Source organism: Protobothrops mucrosquamatus, unplaced genomic scaffold, assembly GCF_001527695.2.
Source record: "Protobothrops mucrosquamatus isolate PMUCROS unplaced genomic scaffold, P.Mucros_1.0 scaffold4, whole genome shotgun sequence".
Classification (NCBI taxonomy): domain Eukaryota; kingdom Metazoa; phylum Chordata; class Lepidosauria; order Squamata; family Viperidae; genus Protobothrops; species Protobothrops mucrosquamatus.
Genome location: NW_015386391.1, coordinates 2,030,238 through 2,045,590, shown reverse-complemented (window position 1 = coordinate 2,045,590; position 15,353 = coordinate 2,030,238). Strand labels below are relative to the sequence as shown.

Here is a 15,353-nt window from a genome sequence, read left to right as displayed (position 1 = left end):
GTTTTCCCCTGAAAAGGTTTCGCTTCTCATCCAGAAGTTTCTTCAGTTGGATTAGAAACGAAATGTTTTCAAGGCAAAAACCCAGAAAGCCCAGTTGCCTTTTGAAAAGCAGATTTAGGACAACCATGACTTGGATGGTGGAGAATCTCCCAAGACATCCCATCCGAAGCTGACTTTTCACAACTGACAAGATCCAATTAGAGTAACTCATTCCAATGACAAGAGCTCAGTCAATTGATGCTTGTCGGGCCTGCGAGCTGCTAAGAAATACATCCCTTTGCCTCTGAAAATGCCAGCCTCTGTCGCTGGCAAAATGTCAGGATACCACATCATTAGACCACGGCCAATTAGCCCAGAAGCTAATCACGGTTTGATTGACACTGACCATGAAAGCCTGCATCAGTAGAAATCAAGCTTTCTCATTTACACTGGAGTTGGAGGGGGAAGATCTGAGTTTCAACTTTTTGCAGGCTTGCTTGATAAAATTGTGCAGGTATCGGGGTGGGGGTGGAGGGGTGGGAGGGAGGGAGGGAGGGAGGGGAGAGGGAGGGTATTATTGCTCCAAAAAATTGATCTGTAGCCTTGCAAAGCACTCAGTTGCACTTCCTATGCACTTTAAAGATTTTCCATTACGAGCTTGTGTGCAAATAGCCTTAATTTAGATCCCTGTCTGTCTTTCTGCTAAAGAGGCAGGTCAAGATTTCCTTTTTGGTAGCTTTGGACAACCACACCTGTGTTTACGATTCATTCATCCCTTAGCTAGGAATATGAGGAGAAGCCACGCGTTCTGGGTTCCGTGCCTTCTGACATATAATGCTGCTCTCCATTGCTTTTTAGACGCTGGCGAGAATAGGATGAGGAAGTTAAGCTCTCCCTGAATTTAACGAATTAAGGCCCAGCCCTTTGTGAATACTTCAGTGGAGACCTGGAATGGTAACAAGGGACAAAGAGGGCAATTAGACTTATTCCGTCATCTGTCATCCTAACTAAAGGACAGCACTTGGCTGTTCTGGTCTGGCCTCAGAAGCTAAGCAGGATCAAGCCTGATTAGTACTTGGATGGGAGAATATCAGGGGGCTAGGCTAGAGGGGAAGTTGAAAAACCTTCCAGAAGAAAATGATGGCAAAGTTCTTGAGGAAACTCTATGGACGTATCCCAGTAAGCATCACGAGTTGTCCTCAACTTGAAAGAAACTTTTATCTTTTTTATTCATCAAAACATCACATCCTCACCAAGTGGGACCATGATTGGGAGCCATTCTTTCCTCTTCCTTCTCATTTTCTTTCCTTCCCCTACTTCTGGAAAAGCTTTATTGCTTTTGACCCAAGGATGAGACCTCATCTTCCTCTCTACAGCATCTCCTGAGTTTCCTTTGAGAAGGCATATGACTCTTCCATGGCTTTGGGGAAGGTTGAAGGATGTGCTTCCTGTTTTTTCCAGCCACTCTTTGCTGGGATTGGCTGGCCTTGATTAAGATCTTGTGGGTCTCAAGGAAATAATTGCCCTAACAAGACAAACTTCAGTAGGTTTTGCAGGAACTTTGAGATCATGTCCTTCTGTTTTTGCTATAAAGAGTCTAAAGCACCAGACATCCATGGGTTGTGTCTGAAGACTTGGTCAGTTGGCAAATCCAGCCTGTAGACATCTCACTGTGGATTCCTCTACATGGGCCAAGCCAAGGGTCTCTCAAAGTTTGCAGGGTAATTTTTAAGGGTAATGGGGGGGGGGAACGTATGTGCCATAACTAAATCCAGGAACCTTTTGCACTATATGTGTTAAGATTGTCCTTGTTAGTAGTCAGACTATATATTTCAGCTCTTTAAGAATGCACTTGTATTTGGGCAAGGACTGTACAGTAGTTGTTGTTTTTTTAAGGGAGTTTCCATCCTTTATTTACCTGTGCACCTTCATGATTTTTTAATTTTTCTTTGTAGGCTCAGGTAACTTGGTGTGCACAGACAATGGTTACAGATTTAACTTCCCAAAGCATTTCTAATCACAGGGTAACTATTGTGACAGGTTACTCACAACCACTCAGGGCAGTGAGTGGTGTGCCTAAAAAGAACACTGTCGATATAAGTGGCCATTGGTCTGTTCTCCTCTATGTCTCACATCTGGTTTTTGGAGGGGGGGTATATAATTTTTTTGAAGAAGCCCAGCTTCCATCTGGACCTCTGAAAATGTTGCTGCACTTTTCTTCTCTTAATCTCCGTTTATACGCACTTTCCTAGTCTGCTGAAGATCACGCTGCTGCTGCTGCGGGAATTCCTTGCAAGAATTCCCAAACAAGCCATTTTCATACCCTTCCTTCCCCTTGTATATGAACCACCATTGAAATCACAGTAGAACACTTTTCAAACGGGGATAAGTTAATTACGGTCGGAAGGCCTGGATAATCCAAATAAAGGCCATTTTTAAAAGTGTTTGTCCTCACGTGCACAGCACCGTTCAATCTTTTTAAACCTTTGTCTACCAGGTTCTAAACTGTACATGCTTCGGTTTACCTACGTACGTAAGCAAGTCTGACTCTAATGTTTTAGGCTGTGCTCTGAGATTTACTTCCGAGTAGATGCGTATAGGATTGCACTTCTAAACTTTGAAAACTTTGCACAAACCGTTGAGGGCCTCTTAAAAATAGGCTGGTGTAAAATGTAGCTGTGATCCTGAACTGTGGACTATGTCTTCCCTGTCCAGTTATTTAAAGCATTCTGTAAATGTCATTGTAAGAATGAGCTAACTCTATATTTAAAAAGAATTATGAACCTTGTTAAATAAAGAAATGTATCTGAAGACTTTTCATTTTGTGCTGCGAATTTTGGGTTGGCTTCCTGGATTCAGAAGAAAGAGGTGCCTTTTTTCTCATGTTGCAACTCATTGCTGGTTTTATTGTGTTCCATCACAAAGCATCATCATTGCACTGAGAGCTAATGTAGCGTCGAAATGCATATGCCTGTTAATTTTCCCATGTGCTTTTCAATACTGTATTTAGCTCTGTTAGCAATCTTGCGAAACACATATTTTTTTTAAAAAAAATAAATGGTAGGGAACATATGAAAAACCACCCAGCCTCTCTTCTTGAATTTCAAACTTAGTGATCCAAATTAAGTATTTTACCCATTGGGCTGTTGTGCCATGATTTTTCTTTGCTCATACAAATAGTATTTCCCTTATCATTTTTTCCCCCGCTGTGTGATAGACAGGATTCCAGCGCCGAGCAAGTGACTGGACTAACAGCCTTTCCCATTCTTATATACAATTGATTTTAATTTTCTAAATCTATTTCTCTGAAGCAGTTACAGTTCTGTGTGAATACCCTGCTCCATAACTGTATGATTCTTGAGAAAGGAAGAGGAACTCTATTTGGATTTTGGATTAATTTATGTCGGTTTGGTGGTCTCTCTTATCCACTTAACGTATCTGGAAACTCTGGTGTAGATTCCATATTTATCCTTCTTTGCACATTGCTCCCCCCAGCTGGTGATCCCTGTAAGAAACCATATGTGTTCAATGTCCGTGGTGTATGGACCCCCGCTGTCCCCTTGGCAAGTATCCTTGACTTCAGCAGGGTGACCTGCACAGAACATATTCGGCAAGATGGGATAACTGCTGCTCCTCAGACAGGTGGGTCGGTCAATAAACCGGATTTGCAGCACCTGAAGGATGCTCGCCTGCCTGCCTTGGTAAGCCAACTTCCCCCATCCACTCACGGTGCCCAGTCCAAACTTAAGGAGGTTGTTGGTGAACTCTTTGTCTCCAAGGCAAATTGGGATGACATAGTGGTTGAACGCCAAAGGTCTGTCCAACTCAAGGAGGGCAATGTCATTGTGGTACTTGTTAGTGACATTGTAGGTAGGGTGAGGGATTGCTCTAACCACGTTGCGGTATTGTTCGGTATTGTCCACAGCATAGACATTGTGTTCACCTGGAGGAGGAAAGAGGAAGGAAAAAGGAGGAGGAGGAGGAGGAGGAGGAGGAGGAGGAGGAGGAGGAGAAGGAGAAGGAGAAGGAGAAGGAGAAGAAGAAGAAGAAGAAGAAGAAGAAGAAGAAGAAGAAGAAGAAGAAGAAGAAGAAGATTATTTAACATAATTAAAGCAGGAGATTTTCCCCCCCCCCTCGTGTTTGTTAATGCTTAACTATGCCTGCTACTTCTGCCTGTTTCTTCCTCCACCACTGCCTCTTGGATTTCATCACAAACCAAGTCACTGACACACTAAGTAAATATATAGCCAGGAAAAGGGCATTTCAACACAACAGGTAGTTGATGGATTACCTACGACAATTGTTTGGGGGTGAAACTCAAGGCAATGAGCTGCTGTGACAATCCACTTTTCATTGATGATGGTGCCTCCACAGAACCCTTTCCCTTCGGAATTGAGCAAATAAACCTGGGAACAGGGGAACAAAAACATACAAAGTCAAGTACTGTTGGTTAAGAACAGAGTAATTCAATGATTGCAAGGGAAAGCCAAAATCTTGGTAATGAAATTCAGGTGAACTCATGTCTCTCTAGGCTGTGGGCTTCCTGAAACCATCTGGTGGAACATGATGGAAGACAGACAGGAGCCCAAACTCTACTGGATGATGGCCTTAGAAATCTGGATTTTGGGCAGCGCAAATGAATATCTTAGCAGGTGATAGCACCTAACACACCTTGTCTAAGTTTGGAAGCTAAGCAGAGGCAGGGTTGGCCAGTATTTGGATGAGAGGTTGGTTACCAGAAAGTCCTGGAGCTGTAAGCTAGATTTAGGAAGTATCTCAGAAGAAAACTTCCATATTGTTATTGTGATGTAGCTGTGTCCATGAAGCCATCAATAGTTGGCTTTGAAGTTGAGTTGGGAAGAGTTGAGTGTGAAACTTGACTACAAGGAAATGTTGACTATTGAGCATTCTGTAAGGGCCTCTGAACTGTTTTGAAGCCTTGTAGATAGATAGCCAGGTTGTTTCTGGCCATTCACAAAATATCCTTGGTTAATCAGCATTTCGGTGTTGTCAACAATAATCAGATTTTGGACCCATTAATAAAAGAGCTCCCCGGACAGTACATGAAAGTCAAGGCAATTTTATTACAGCATCCCTTTTCGTTCCAGGGAGGGTTGTAAAATGCTATAAAACAATTCAAGCCATGGATGAATGTGTTGCAGAAAGAACAAAAAGAACATAACCTGTTCCCAATCCATCAGAATGTGCTTTATTATATTATGATGGGTAATAAATATTCTTGGAAACGGGTCTCAATTCTTTTAAAATAGTAATGAGAACAGTTGCCTTTAGATGGCACCAAAGTGAAATTAACTAGGCAAAGCATAATTTATGTTAACTCTCAGCAAGATTCTGGTAGAATTTCCATAGGACTTTGGGGCTATAAAGATGGGATGTGTTTTAATTCAATTTTTTAATCTTTATTTTTATTTGACCATGTCCTTGAATTGCATGATTTGGGGCGGGGGGAAGGGACACAGTCGCATGCATTAACCTGGTGCATTTGTCCAGAAGAAGCAATAAGAAGTGGCTGAACACTGATGAATAGAAATAAAATAATTGTTCAGTCTGGTCAGTTTCAGCACAGGGAGCTTGAAATTCTCCGGAAGAACCCAGAAAGGAAGTTGAAGATATTGAATGAAAGTTTAAAATCCTTTGCTCTGTCTTTCCAACTGCAGCGAAATGGATCAGCTTGTCAAACCTTGCTTTATATCTGAGTCTTATTTTTCCAAAAGAAACGTCAAAACAATGGAACAAAACAATGAGATGTTTTAACAATCTGGGAATCTGGAAAGGCAACTGAAATGCTAAACTGCTGACATCCAAAGGAGAGTACTTGTTTGCTAAAAAGTATATGCCAAGCGTGTCCAACCTTGGCAACTTTACGACCTATGGACTTCAACTCCCAGATGGGGATTTCTGGGAGTTGAAATCCACAAGTCTTCAAGTTGCCAAGATTGGACACCTCTAGTATATACGGTTTCTGTTTCCCCACATGGGCACATCACACGTATATGACTGTACGGAGAGCAATTTTGGCCCTGTATAGGGTGGCCGTGTTTAGGAGCTCTCCAGCTGTTGCTTCAAACCCTAATTAACAAAGTGTGTTTCTCAAAACATTCAAGAAATCATGCCATTTTATTCTGGGTTGCTCAGACCCTGAGCGAAGTCTGATGTCTAATCCTTGGCCCAGTAGATGGCTTTATTAAACTAAGGATAATCCTTGTTTAGCGACTGGACTGCTTAAAGTCTGGACTTTTTACAGTTCCTATAGTGATGTTACAACCATTCCTTCCTTTTACAATCTTCTGAGATCTGTGAAGCAAAGGAAAACTGAAGTAAGGTCAGAAGCACATTCACAGTTTCACTTAGTGATGGTTTCACTCAGTGACTGAATTGCTAGTCCACGTTGTCACTAAGTGAGGGCTAACTGTCATTTAGTATCATTTCTCTGCAATGGCTCTGATGGAGAGCAGCAATTCTGGAGCAATTTGTCAACTGTCAGTTGGCATTTCCAGAAAAAGAAATTCCTGGGACATATTTTTTACCAAGAGTTTAATGCTTTACTGAAAAACTACATTGGCACAGAAGAAGCAAAACCAGCTCTGGATTTCCCATGCAAACGGAAGCATAGTTATTTCCCCCTTCTCCCTCTGAGCCACCCACAGTCCATTATGTCCACCAATCACTTCTGTTCATTTTGTTATGCGAAAACAGCTAGCCACGCTCGGTGTCCTTGAAAACTTCCAGAGATGCCTCAGTTGCCTAGATACCCTCCACTCATCTTTGCATTCCGCCACCCCTTCCTTTTGTGTCAAGCTGTGAGTGAAGGAAAAAATGAAAGTGAAAGGGTGAATCAGTCTTGACACAATTGTGGACACATCTCAATGGCCTACCTGCCAGGGAACTTCTCCTTTCTTGCTGTCCATGCCGCCAACCACTCGTATATTGGACGCCAAATGAAAGGAAACCTGAGTGTGGTTGTAGCCTTCTTCCCCGTCATCAGTGGCATTGCTTGAGACGATCCAATGATCAAATGAGTTTGATGGATGGGCGCGAGTGAATTTACTCTTAGCTTCTGGAGCTTGGATCATTCCACAGGGAAAGGGCACTGAGGAAGACACAAAAGGGGGGGAAACAGTTGGAAAACTGTTGGGAAACTGCCACTCAGGCTGGAAGGAGGAGTCAAGCGAGGTCCTAGCTTGGAATCCTTGGGCAGCCATAAGCAGCATAAGCCTGTTCTTCCCCAAGACTCATGAAACCTTATCTGGTTATTCCTAGAGAAAGGTAAGTAGTCTGGGAAGATTCTTGTAACACAGGTAGAAGTCTATAAAGTTGTTGAGTAAAGCTATTCATGGGCGACTGGTTGTTTGAGCCTGAGAAAAACTGGGCTCCTGAAAATCTTCTTCTGAACCAAAGATAGAGCAAGATCAACTATTAGATTCCAAGAAGATTTTCATAGGTTGGTAAGGAGATCTGTTACAATTCTTAAGAGTTCAACAACACAAGTAAGAAAATAGCTACTCCAATGCTCAAGAGTTGCTTATCTTTCATCTTCCTCCCCTGAACTTAAGGTTGAAGATCAGTTGTTTGTCTTCCAGCAACTTTTTTTTTTCTCAGCCAATCTGTATTAAAGCAATCGGTGTCCAGGCATGAATCCCTGATTGTTTGGGATTCAGACGTAAAGACACACTGCCAGAGGAAACCCTATTCCTGTCTCAGAGTACTGGGTGTCAAATTGAATAAATATTTTTTCCCGTCCACCACAGGGTAGAACTAAAAGGACTTTGGAAACTTCCATTAAACTAGTGTTTCTCAACCTCAGCACCTTTAAGATGCTGGCTGGGGAATTCTGGGAGCTGAAGTCCAGAGATGCTGGCTGGGGAATTCTGGGAGTTGAAGTCCAGAGATGCTGGCTGGGGAATTCTGAGAGCTGAAGTCCAGAGATGCTGGCTGGGGAATTCTGGGAGTTGAAGTCCGCACATCTTAAGGGTGCTGAAGTTGAGAAACACCGCATTAGACCACCAGGAAATATCTGGTTGGCCGCATTGAGAAACAAAACGTTGAATTAAGAAGGCCTTTAGCCTGACCCACCATGAAGATGCTGTTCTGGGTAATTTTTGCATTTCTTGCAGTTTTTGCATTGCTTTCTAGACATTCTCCCTACCTGTTGGTTCACAGGTTTTCATGTCTTCCTTCAGTCTGTATCCTGTGGCACAGGAGCAAACTGCTCTTCCGGCTTCATTGTCCTTGCAAAACTGTTTGCATCCTCCATTTTTGGTTTTGCAGGTAGCATCTATATTGGAGGAAATCAGATATTCCTCTTAAGTACTTTGGACGCGTGATTCAAAGAACCAACTTCCTAGAGAAGGCTGTAATGCTGGGGAAGGTGGAAAAGAAGGCGAGCAGCAAAGTGGATGGACTCAGTTACAATGGTGATGAGTGCATTGTTGGAAGATCTGAAGGATCAAGTTGGGGACAGATCCTCATGGGGAAAATTGATCTCAATAGTCACTCAGAATGACTTGATGGCACATAATCCATCAATCAAAGCTTAAAATCTGAAGACAGAAGAATTTGAAAGATCACGATGGACAGATTGAAAGAATCTTAATCTAAAGCTTATTTCCCAACTGCCTGAGAGAGAAAACATGAGTATATTGAGGTTTGTATGGACCCAGAACTGACATACATATGCATACATGTGCATGGGGGAGGGGGGTTGCAGCAAAGACACACAACAAGTGACACTCCTGATATTGCTAACTTACAACTTCTAAAATGGCCAGAAGTGAAAGAACAGGAATTGTAGCTCAGCAACACATGCCGATACCCACAGACATATTGAAGGGTATTTAATATCCATAAAATATGTAGACTTTCTGAAGATAAAGTCTTCAAATTGGGTTCAACTCTGGTAGCAAGAGAAGTCGCCTGTTTTGGTCTTCTATGATTTTTCTCCCCCCCCCTTTTTTTTTTTTCTTTTGACTTCTCAATCTTGGGATGTCCATCTAATCCCTCACCTAATTTTAGGACCCCAGATAGTTTTGCCATTTGCTGAAAAGGAAAAGCGAAAAAAAACCCCTCCATTGAGTCATAATAAAAGAATAAGAGTAAGGTCTCAACGTACCGAGTTCACAGCTCTTTCCTTCAAAACCACCTGGACACCAACAGACATAGTCATTTGTGTCGTCTTTGCAACGTCCTCCGTTCTTACAGGGGTTGGGATCGCATTGATCTCCATCTTTGAAAAAGAGAATGGACAATGAACGCAGGGTGGTTGACTCCATTCTTATTTTATTCATCGCTTTTCAGTGACCCTGTCAATTAATCCATAAGACTGTCTGTTCTCTTCCGACTGGAACAGAAATATTTTTATTTTGAACTATGAGCTCCATCGTACCACTAAAATGAGAAGGGGGGAAAAGAAATCACTTACCCATGTAGACTGTCCAAAATGTCATCTGCAAAGAAAGCAGAAACATGGGATTCAAAGGCTTTTAAATATAGGGTTTATTTTTAATAGATGATGGTGACAACATTTTTTAAAATTTCTATACTCCACAGGGTTCTTTGTGAGTTCATAATTTTTATTGTTTCCTTGCTGTAATCATCCAGAGATGTTCTTTTGAAAAGGACGATTTACAAATACTGCAAATCAATCAAATCAAATCATTGATGGTGCACTTTAGAAAGAAGCGGTCTCCATCTTCCTTCCAGAGACACTGAGAGGACTTTTACCCTTAGAACAATTTAGCCTGGTGCACGTCTAGTTAGAAAACCGGAAGGTGCATTCACACAAAACCTCCAGAACACAGGAAAGAGAGAGAGGGGAGGGGAGGGAGGCAGTCTTTAAGCAAAGATATACAGTACCTTAATAAATCAGAACCAAGAACTAATAGAATATAGAATCCCAAACGCTACTGGAAAAAGATTGCCAACAATTTTGGCATCAGAGTCAGTGGCCACTTCTCATGTCCAGCAAAATTAGAAGGTTGATAACGTAGTTTAAAAAAACAAACAAAGCCTATTTGAAGACAATAGCATTTGTTTAATGGACCTCATTCTGCAAAATCCAGTGCTGATCTGGGCTACTTTAGCAGACCATTGTCTCTTGCGCAAGTAACTTTCCAGGCTGATCAAGGATATTCCTCTGAGCTTGGAGCACTTCCCAACTTCTAAATCAATATTACAAACCCTCTATGGATTTAACAGTGGGGGGTGTGGTCTTTCTGAAGGAGCCATGAATCCTATGACCTAAAGGCCCCTCCTCCCCTCCTCAAAACCTCAGATTTCCCGCCAGGCGACTCACAGTTTTCTCATCGTTTTCGAATATTTCTCTCGCTTCTTCGTAGTTGCATATCTCTTCCATGCATTCTCGTTCGAGGTTTCCTTGGAGGACTTCCTCAAGGCGCCCAGTGTTGAATCTCCTGTATCGGTGCAAAACGGTGCTGGCTTCTTCCTGATTTATAAAAACTTCAGGATGCCAAAGAAGAAGAAGAAGAAAGCCAGCGTGAGCCAAAAAGATAGTACTTGGATCTAGCCCTGAGCAATTCTGAGATTGGGATGAGGCCATAAAGTTAGTCCTCGATTTACGACTGTAATTGAGCCTGGAATTACAATTATAAGTCATTGTGCTCATAAGACAAGGCATCAGATGACCAAACGTGACTCTTTCTTTTTTTGACATTTTCCCATCGGTCGTTAAGCAGGTTCTGCAGCCATTAAACGAATCAGTTTCCCCCAATGGATATTTTTTTTTGCCAGAAATGGGAAGTAAAGGCCAAAACCCCAGCAAAATAAATAAATCATAAATTGTGGTCAGGATGCTACAACAGTCATAAAGACAAGCGGGTTGCCAAGCAACTAAAATGTGATCATATGATTGCAGGAGGTGTAGCCGTTGTAACTTTGAAAAAGGGGTCATATGTAGCTTTGGAGAAGTAGAATAGAATAGAAGAACATAGTTGGAAGGGACCTTAGAAGTCTTCTAGTCCAATCCTCTGCTCAGGCAGGAAAACCTATACCATTTCAGACAAATGGTTGTCCAATCTCTTCTTGAAGACTTCCAGTATTGGAGCATTCACAACTTCTGGAGGCAGGTTGTTCCACTGGTTAATTGTTCTAACTGTCAGGAACATCTGTCGTAACTTTGAGCAACCAGTTATGAATCGAGGACTATCTGTAATCAGCATCCAAATATTCAAGTTTGATACCGGAGCAGTAAACCTCAGCTTTCCAAACCATTAATTTGTTATTCAAGAACAGGCTGCTTTGGCAGCAAGCCACAGACACAACTTAGCTCAATTAAACTCTGGGTTGCAGACAAGAACGATGTGTTAATCGTAAATGCTGAGCCGCTCTCTGCATTGCAGAACAAAGTTTAATGTCGCTTTACGATCCGGTGTCTACTCCACTCTGGGCTGTTTTCTCCCACCTTTCCAAGTTAAATGATCACGGGCCACTGTCTCTCTTGCCTGGAAAATACCAGTTGCCACTTGTACGGTTCAGCCATTACATCACCACTTGATCCGTCATACAGGAATGTGTTGGCTTGTGTGGTTAGGATGCTGGGCTGACGATCTGGAGGCTCATGTTTGAGACCCAGTTACTGCCACATGGGCAGGGTGAGCTCCCGTCACTCGCTCCAGCTCCTGCTGATCCAGCAGTTTGAAAGTGGGCAACGTTGAGCAGAAAGATGGGTACCACTTCGTTGGGCAACTTAATGGGGACATGAAAGGAGCGCCCAACTGGGCATCCCCTGGGCAATGGAGATATCACCAGCTGATCCTTTCACTATAGAAGCACTTTAGTGCTTCTGACACGGAAGTATAGTGTAGTATCCATAGCACACGGGTATATGTCTTCCTCCAATCCCAGTTCACCCACCAATTTACTTATATTTTTGGCGCAACACATTACAAGGGAGATGGAGAGGACAGAGGATGAGATGGCTAGATAGTGTCATTGATGCAATGAACATGAATTTGGGCAAACTCTGCGAGGCAGTGGAGGATGGGGGGGAGGATGTGGGTGTGCTGCTATGGTCCATGGGTTTGCGAAGAATCAGGCACAATTTAGCAACTGAACAACATCAACAAAGTTACAAGGAGTTGACATTAGTTCACTTCCTTAAAGGTTTTTTAAGGACAACACAGAAAGCAATTCGATCGAATCAGATTGCCTTTCTGAAGCATTCATCTGCGTAAAAATCTCCTAAAGCAGAATACGGGGACACCTCAATTTACAGCAACAATTCAGACCAAAATTTATATTTCTAAGTGAGAAGTTTTGTTTTGCCCCATTTTACAACTCTTCTCGCCACATTTATTAAGTGAATCGCTGCACTTCTTAAATTAGTAACACGGTCGTTAAGCGAATTTGGTTTTCTCACTGACTTTGCTTGTCAGAAGGTTGCAAAAGGGGATCATGTGACCCCGGGACACTGCGACGGTCATAAACGTGGGTCAGTTGTCAAGCATCCGAATATAAATCACGTGACCCTGGGGATGCCGCAGCTAATCCTTTTGTATTTATACTACCCTGTTACAATACTTGGGGGTGTAGAAAAAGTATTCATCCTCTCCCCAAGCTCTGTCTGCTATGTTTATCAGAAGAATGCAGCATTTGGTATGAGAAGCCCTCCGAATGCTGGACCCAAAGCTAATAATCCGTTCCCCACAATAAGATTAATAATTAAGCTTCCGGTTGTGACCTGTGACTTCTTTGTACAAGATAAGGTAGACCAATCCAGACAGCCAAAGGCTGAACTTCCTGAATGAAAACAGCGGTCCCTACAAACACCGACATTTGATTGGGGGCTGTTCATAATTGTCTTTATATGTGTGTGTGTGAATAACAATTAGTTTCTATAATTCCATAATCCACAAAGTTGCTTTTCTTGATTTTTTCTTCTCCCAGTAATATTTTCTTTTATCAACCTTAAGTTAGTACATTTCTTAGTATTTTAACAGATAATTGAATATAACCATTTTTCTAGTATTTCTACAAGTAACAACCACGTCAATATGAAGCTTCTTTTCTAATTAATCATCTTAATGATTAATGATTAATGCTAGTAATTGTCTTTTTTGTTATCTCACTATGAGAGCATCTTAAAATTAACAAAAGAGGACATTCAGAAACCCATGGAACAACATTCAAGCATGTTGATTATGTTCTATCATCCTAAAAGTAGATGCAAAATGTCAGTAAGAGGAATCAAAGAGTCAATTGATGCAGAAGCAAGCATTTTTGACGTGTTCATCCTGCAAAATATCCCAAGCTGTGTTAAATATCTACTGGAGTTCGTACTTCAACGCTGAGATAATTATATTTATTGCCCTTCGCTGTTACTGGCCTGGGTTAGCTCTAAAGAGGTCCTCAGAGCTAATGTTTTCCCTTGGTGTTGCAATTTAAAAACAAATGAATCTCAACCAATTTTCTACAGCATAGAGTGAAGGGCCATTTAACTTCAGGAAAAATAAACCGCTTTTCGAGATGAGAAAGTTGGCTTATTTGTCCCGTATTGATCTAACCACAAGAAGCAACGGATGGAAAGTAATCAAGGAGAGAAGCAACCTAGAACTAAGGAGGAATTTCCTGACAGCTAGAACAATTAATCAGTGGAACAACTTGCCTCCAGATGTTGTGAATGTTAAACACTGGAAGTTTTTAAGAAGAGACTGGACGACCATTTGTCTGAAATGGTATAGGGTTTCCTGCTTGAGGAGGGGGCTGGACTAGTAGACCTCCAAGGTCCCTTCCAACTCTGTTATTCTATTCTATTCTATTCTATTCTATTCTATTCTATTCTATTCTATTCTATTCTCCTACATTTCTTTAGAAATTCTATTTTATACAAAAACAGAAGCTAGTGATTGTACTGTTTGCAGGTGTCTATGGAGAAGATATCATGGAACATCAATGGAAGTAGCTAGATTCGCTTAGTGACTATGTGATTCACTTAACTGCAGCAATTTGCTTAAAAACCATGTTAAAAAAAGGACATAAAAGTGGGCGCGATTCACTTAACAATTGTCTTGCTTAACAACAGAAATTCTACCTGTAAGTACACCCTCGTCCCTCCCTCCCTTAACAGGCAGTTCGCTTTGAGCTGTTGATTCCTCATCAAAAGCAGAATGTGTTTCTCTTCGCCCAAGCCAAAACAGAAATCCAGATGTTTGTTAAACAGATGTAAAATGGACTGACCTGCACACTCAGCAAGGAAGAGACATCCCAGCAGACCCAGGGCAGGAACAAAGAAGCCGTTTGCCATTTTCCTTCAACTTCACAACAGTGTCCTGATGCTCGGTGATACGAAGCCGCAGGATCAATAGTTCCAAAGTGCAAGTCAATATTTGTTCTTGCTGGGTTATCTTTCTGGATGGGTTTCTGCAGCTGGTCTTCCAATGGCAGTCCCCCTTTTGAAGGGTTTGGCTAAATGTCCACCCCGTTCTGCAAAAAAGGATGCTAGAATTCCCAGGCGCGCGGCCACCCAAAATCCTTCCTCAGATCAGTTACCCACAAATGCCTCCATTTTGATTTTTGACCAGAAAAACCATGTAAAGAGCCCTGGTGGCACAGTGGTTAGAAAGGGGTATTGCAGGCTAATTTCTGTTGACTGACAGCTACCAGCAGTTCAGCAGTTCGATCCTGACCGGCTCAAGGTTGACTTAGCCTTCCATCCTTGTGAGGTCGGCAAAATGAGGACCCAGATTGTTGGGGGCAAATATGCTGACTCTGTAAACCACTTAGAGAGGGCTGTAAAGGACTGTGAAGTGGTATATAAGTACCCTTGCTATTAAAAAAAACTTCAAAAAACTAGCTGCTGTGTTTGCTTAATACATTAATCCTAGTTGTTAGTTTCTTTATTATTAAATTGTTTTTATCCTGCCTTTATTATTTGAATAAACATCTCAAGGTGGCAAAAATACATAATATGCTTCTCCCTTCTTATTTTCCCCACAAGAACAACCCTGTGTGGTAGGTTGGGCTGGGAGAGTGTGATAGGCCCAAAGGTGCTTAAGGTGGGATTAGAACTCTCAGGCTCCTGGTGATTGGCCCAGCCAGCTTTCATACCTAAGGTAGGACTAGAACTCACCGTCTCGTGATTTGTAGCCTGGGACTTTAAACACTAGATCCAACTGGCTAGCTTTAACCTTGATGAGGTTTTCTGTCAAGGGATGTTTGGCTGAACCCACGCCATTCATGGTTCAAAGCTGCATCTTTCTAAATAAATAAATCCAAAGGATCTAGGCTGCCAATGTTCTTGCAAACATATATTAAATCTATATTCTAATATGATGATTTCACTAGCACTAATAATGTTCCTCGTTGGGTAATGAAACGTTTCCAAGAAAACAGCCAAGCTC

The 15,353-nt window shown here is 41.9% G+C and overlaps 1 protein-coding gene across 1 annotated transcript; it reads right to left on the bottom strand.

Moving 5' to 3' along the window:
• Nucleotides 1–3,377: 3,377 nt before the first annotated feature.
• Nucleotides 3,378–15,191, bottom strand: F9 (coagulation factor IX). The gene is made up of 8 exons (XM_015832430.1): nucleotides 15,083–15,191; nucleotides 10,292–10,455; nucleotides 9,419–9,443; nucleotides 9,110–9,223; nucleotides 8,147–8,275; nucleotides 6,876–7,090; nucleotides 4,271–4,385; nucleotides 3,378–3,922 (listed from the first exon to the last, which is right to left on the bottom strand). Exons 1-8 carry the CDS (start codon nucleotides 15,189–15,191, stop codon nucleotides 3,378–3,380), a joined length of 1,416 nt encoding a protein of 471 aa, XP_015687916.1.
• Between the last annotated feature and the right edge of the window lie 162 nt (nucleotides 15,192–15,353).

Coding starts and splice junctions, on each gene's coding strand:
- F9 (XM_015832430.1), bottom strand. CDS start 15,191: ATGAATGGCGTGGGTTCAGCCAAACATCCCTTGACAGAAAACCTCATC. Junction 9,444..10,291: donor TCGAAAACGATGAGAAAACT/GTGAGTCGCCTG, acceptor CTTTCTTTGCAG/ATGACATTTTGGACAGTCTA. Junction 7,091..8,146: donor GAAAACCTGTGAACCAACAG/GTAGGGAGAATG, acceptor TGTCTTCCTCAG/TGCCCTTTCCCTGTGGAATG.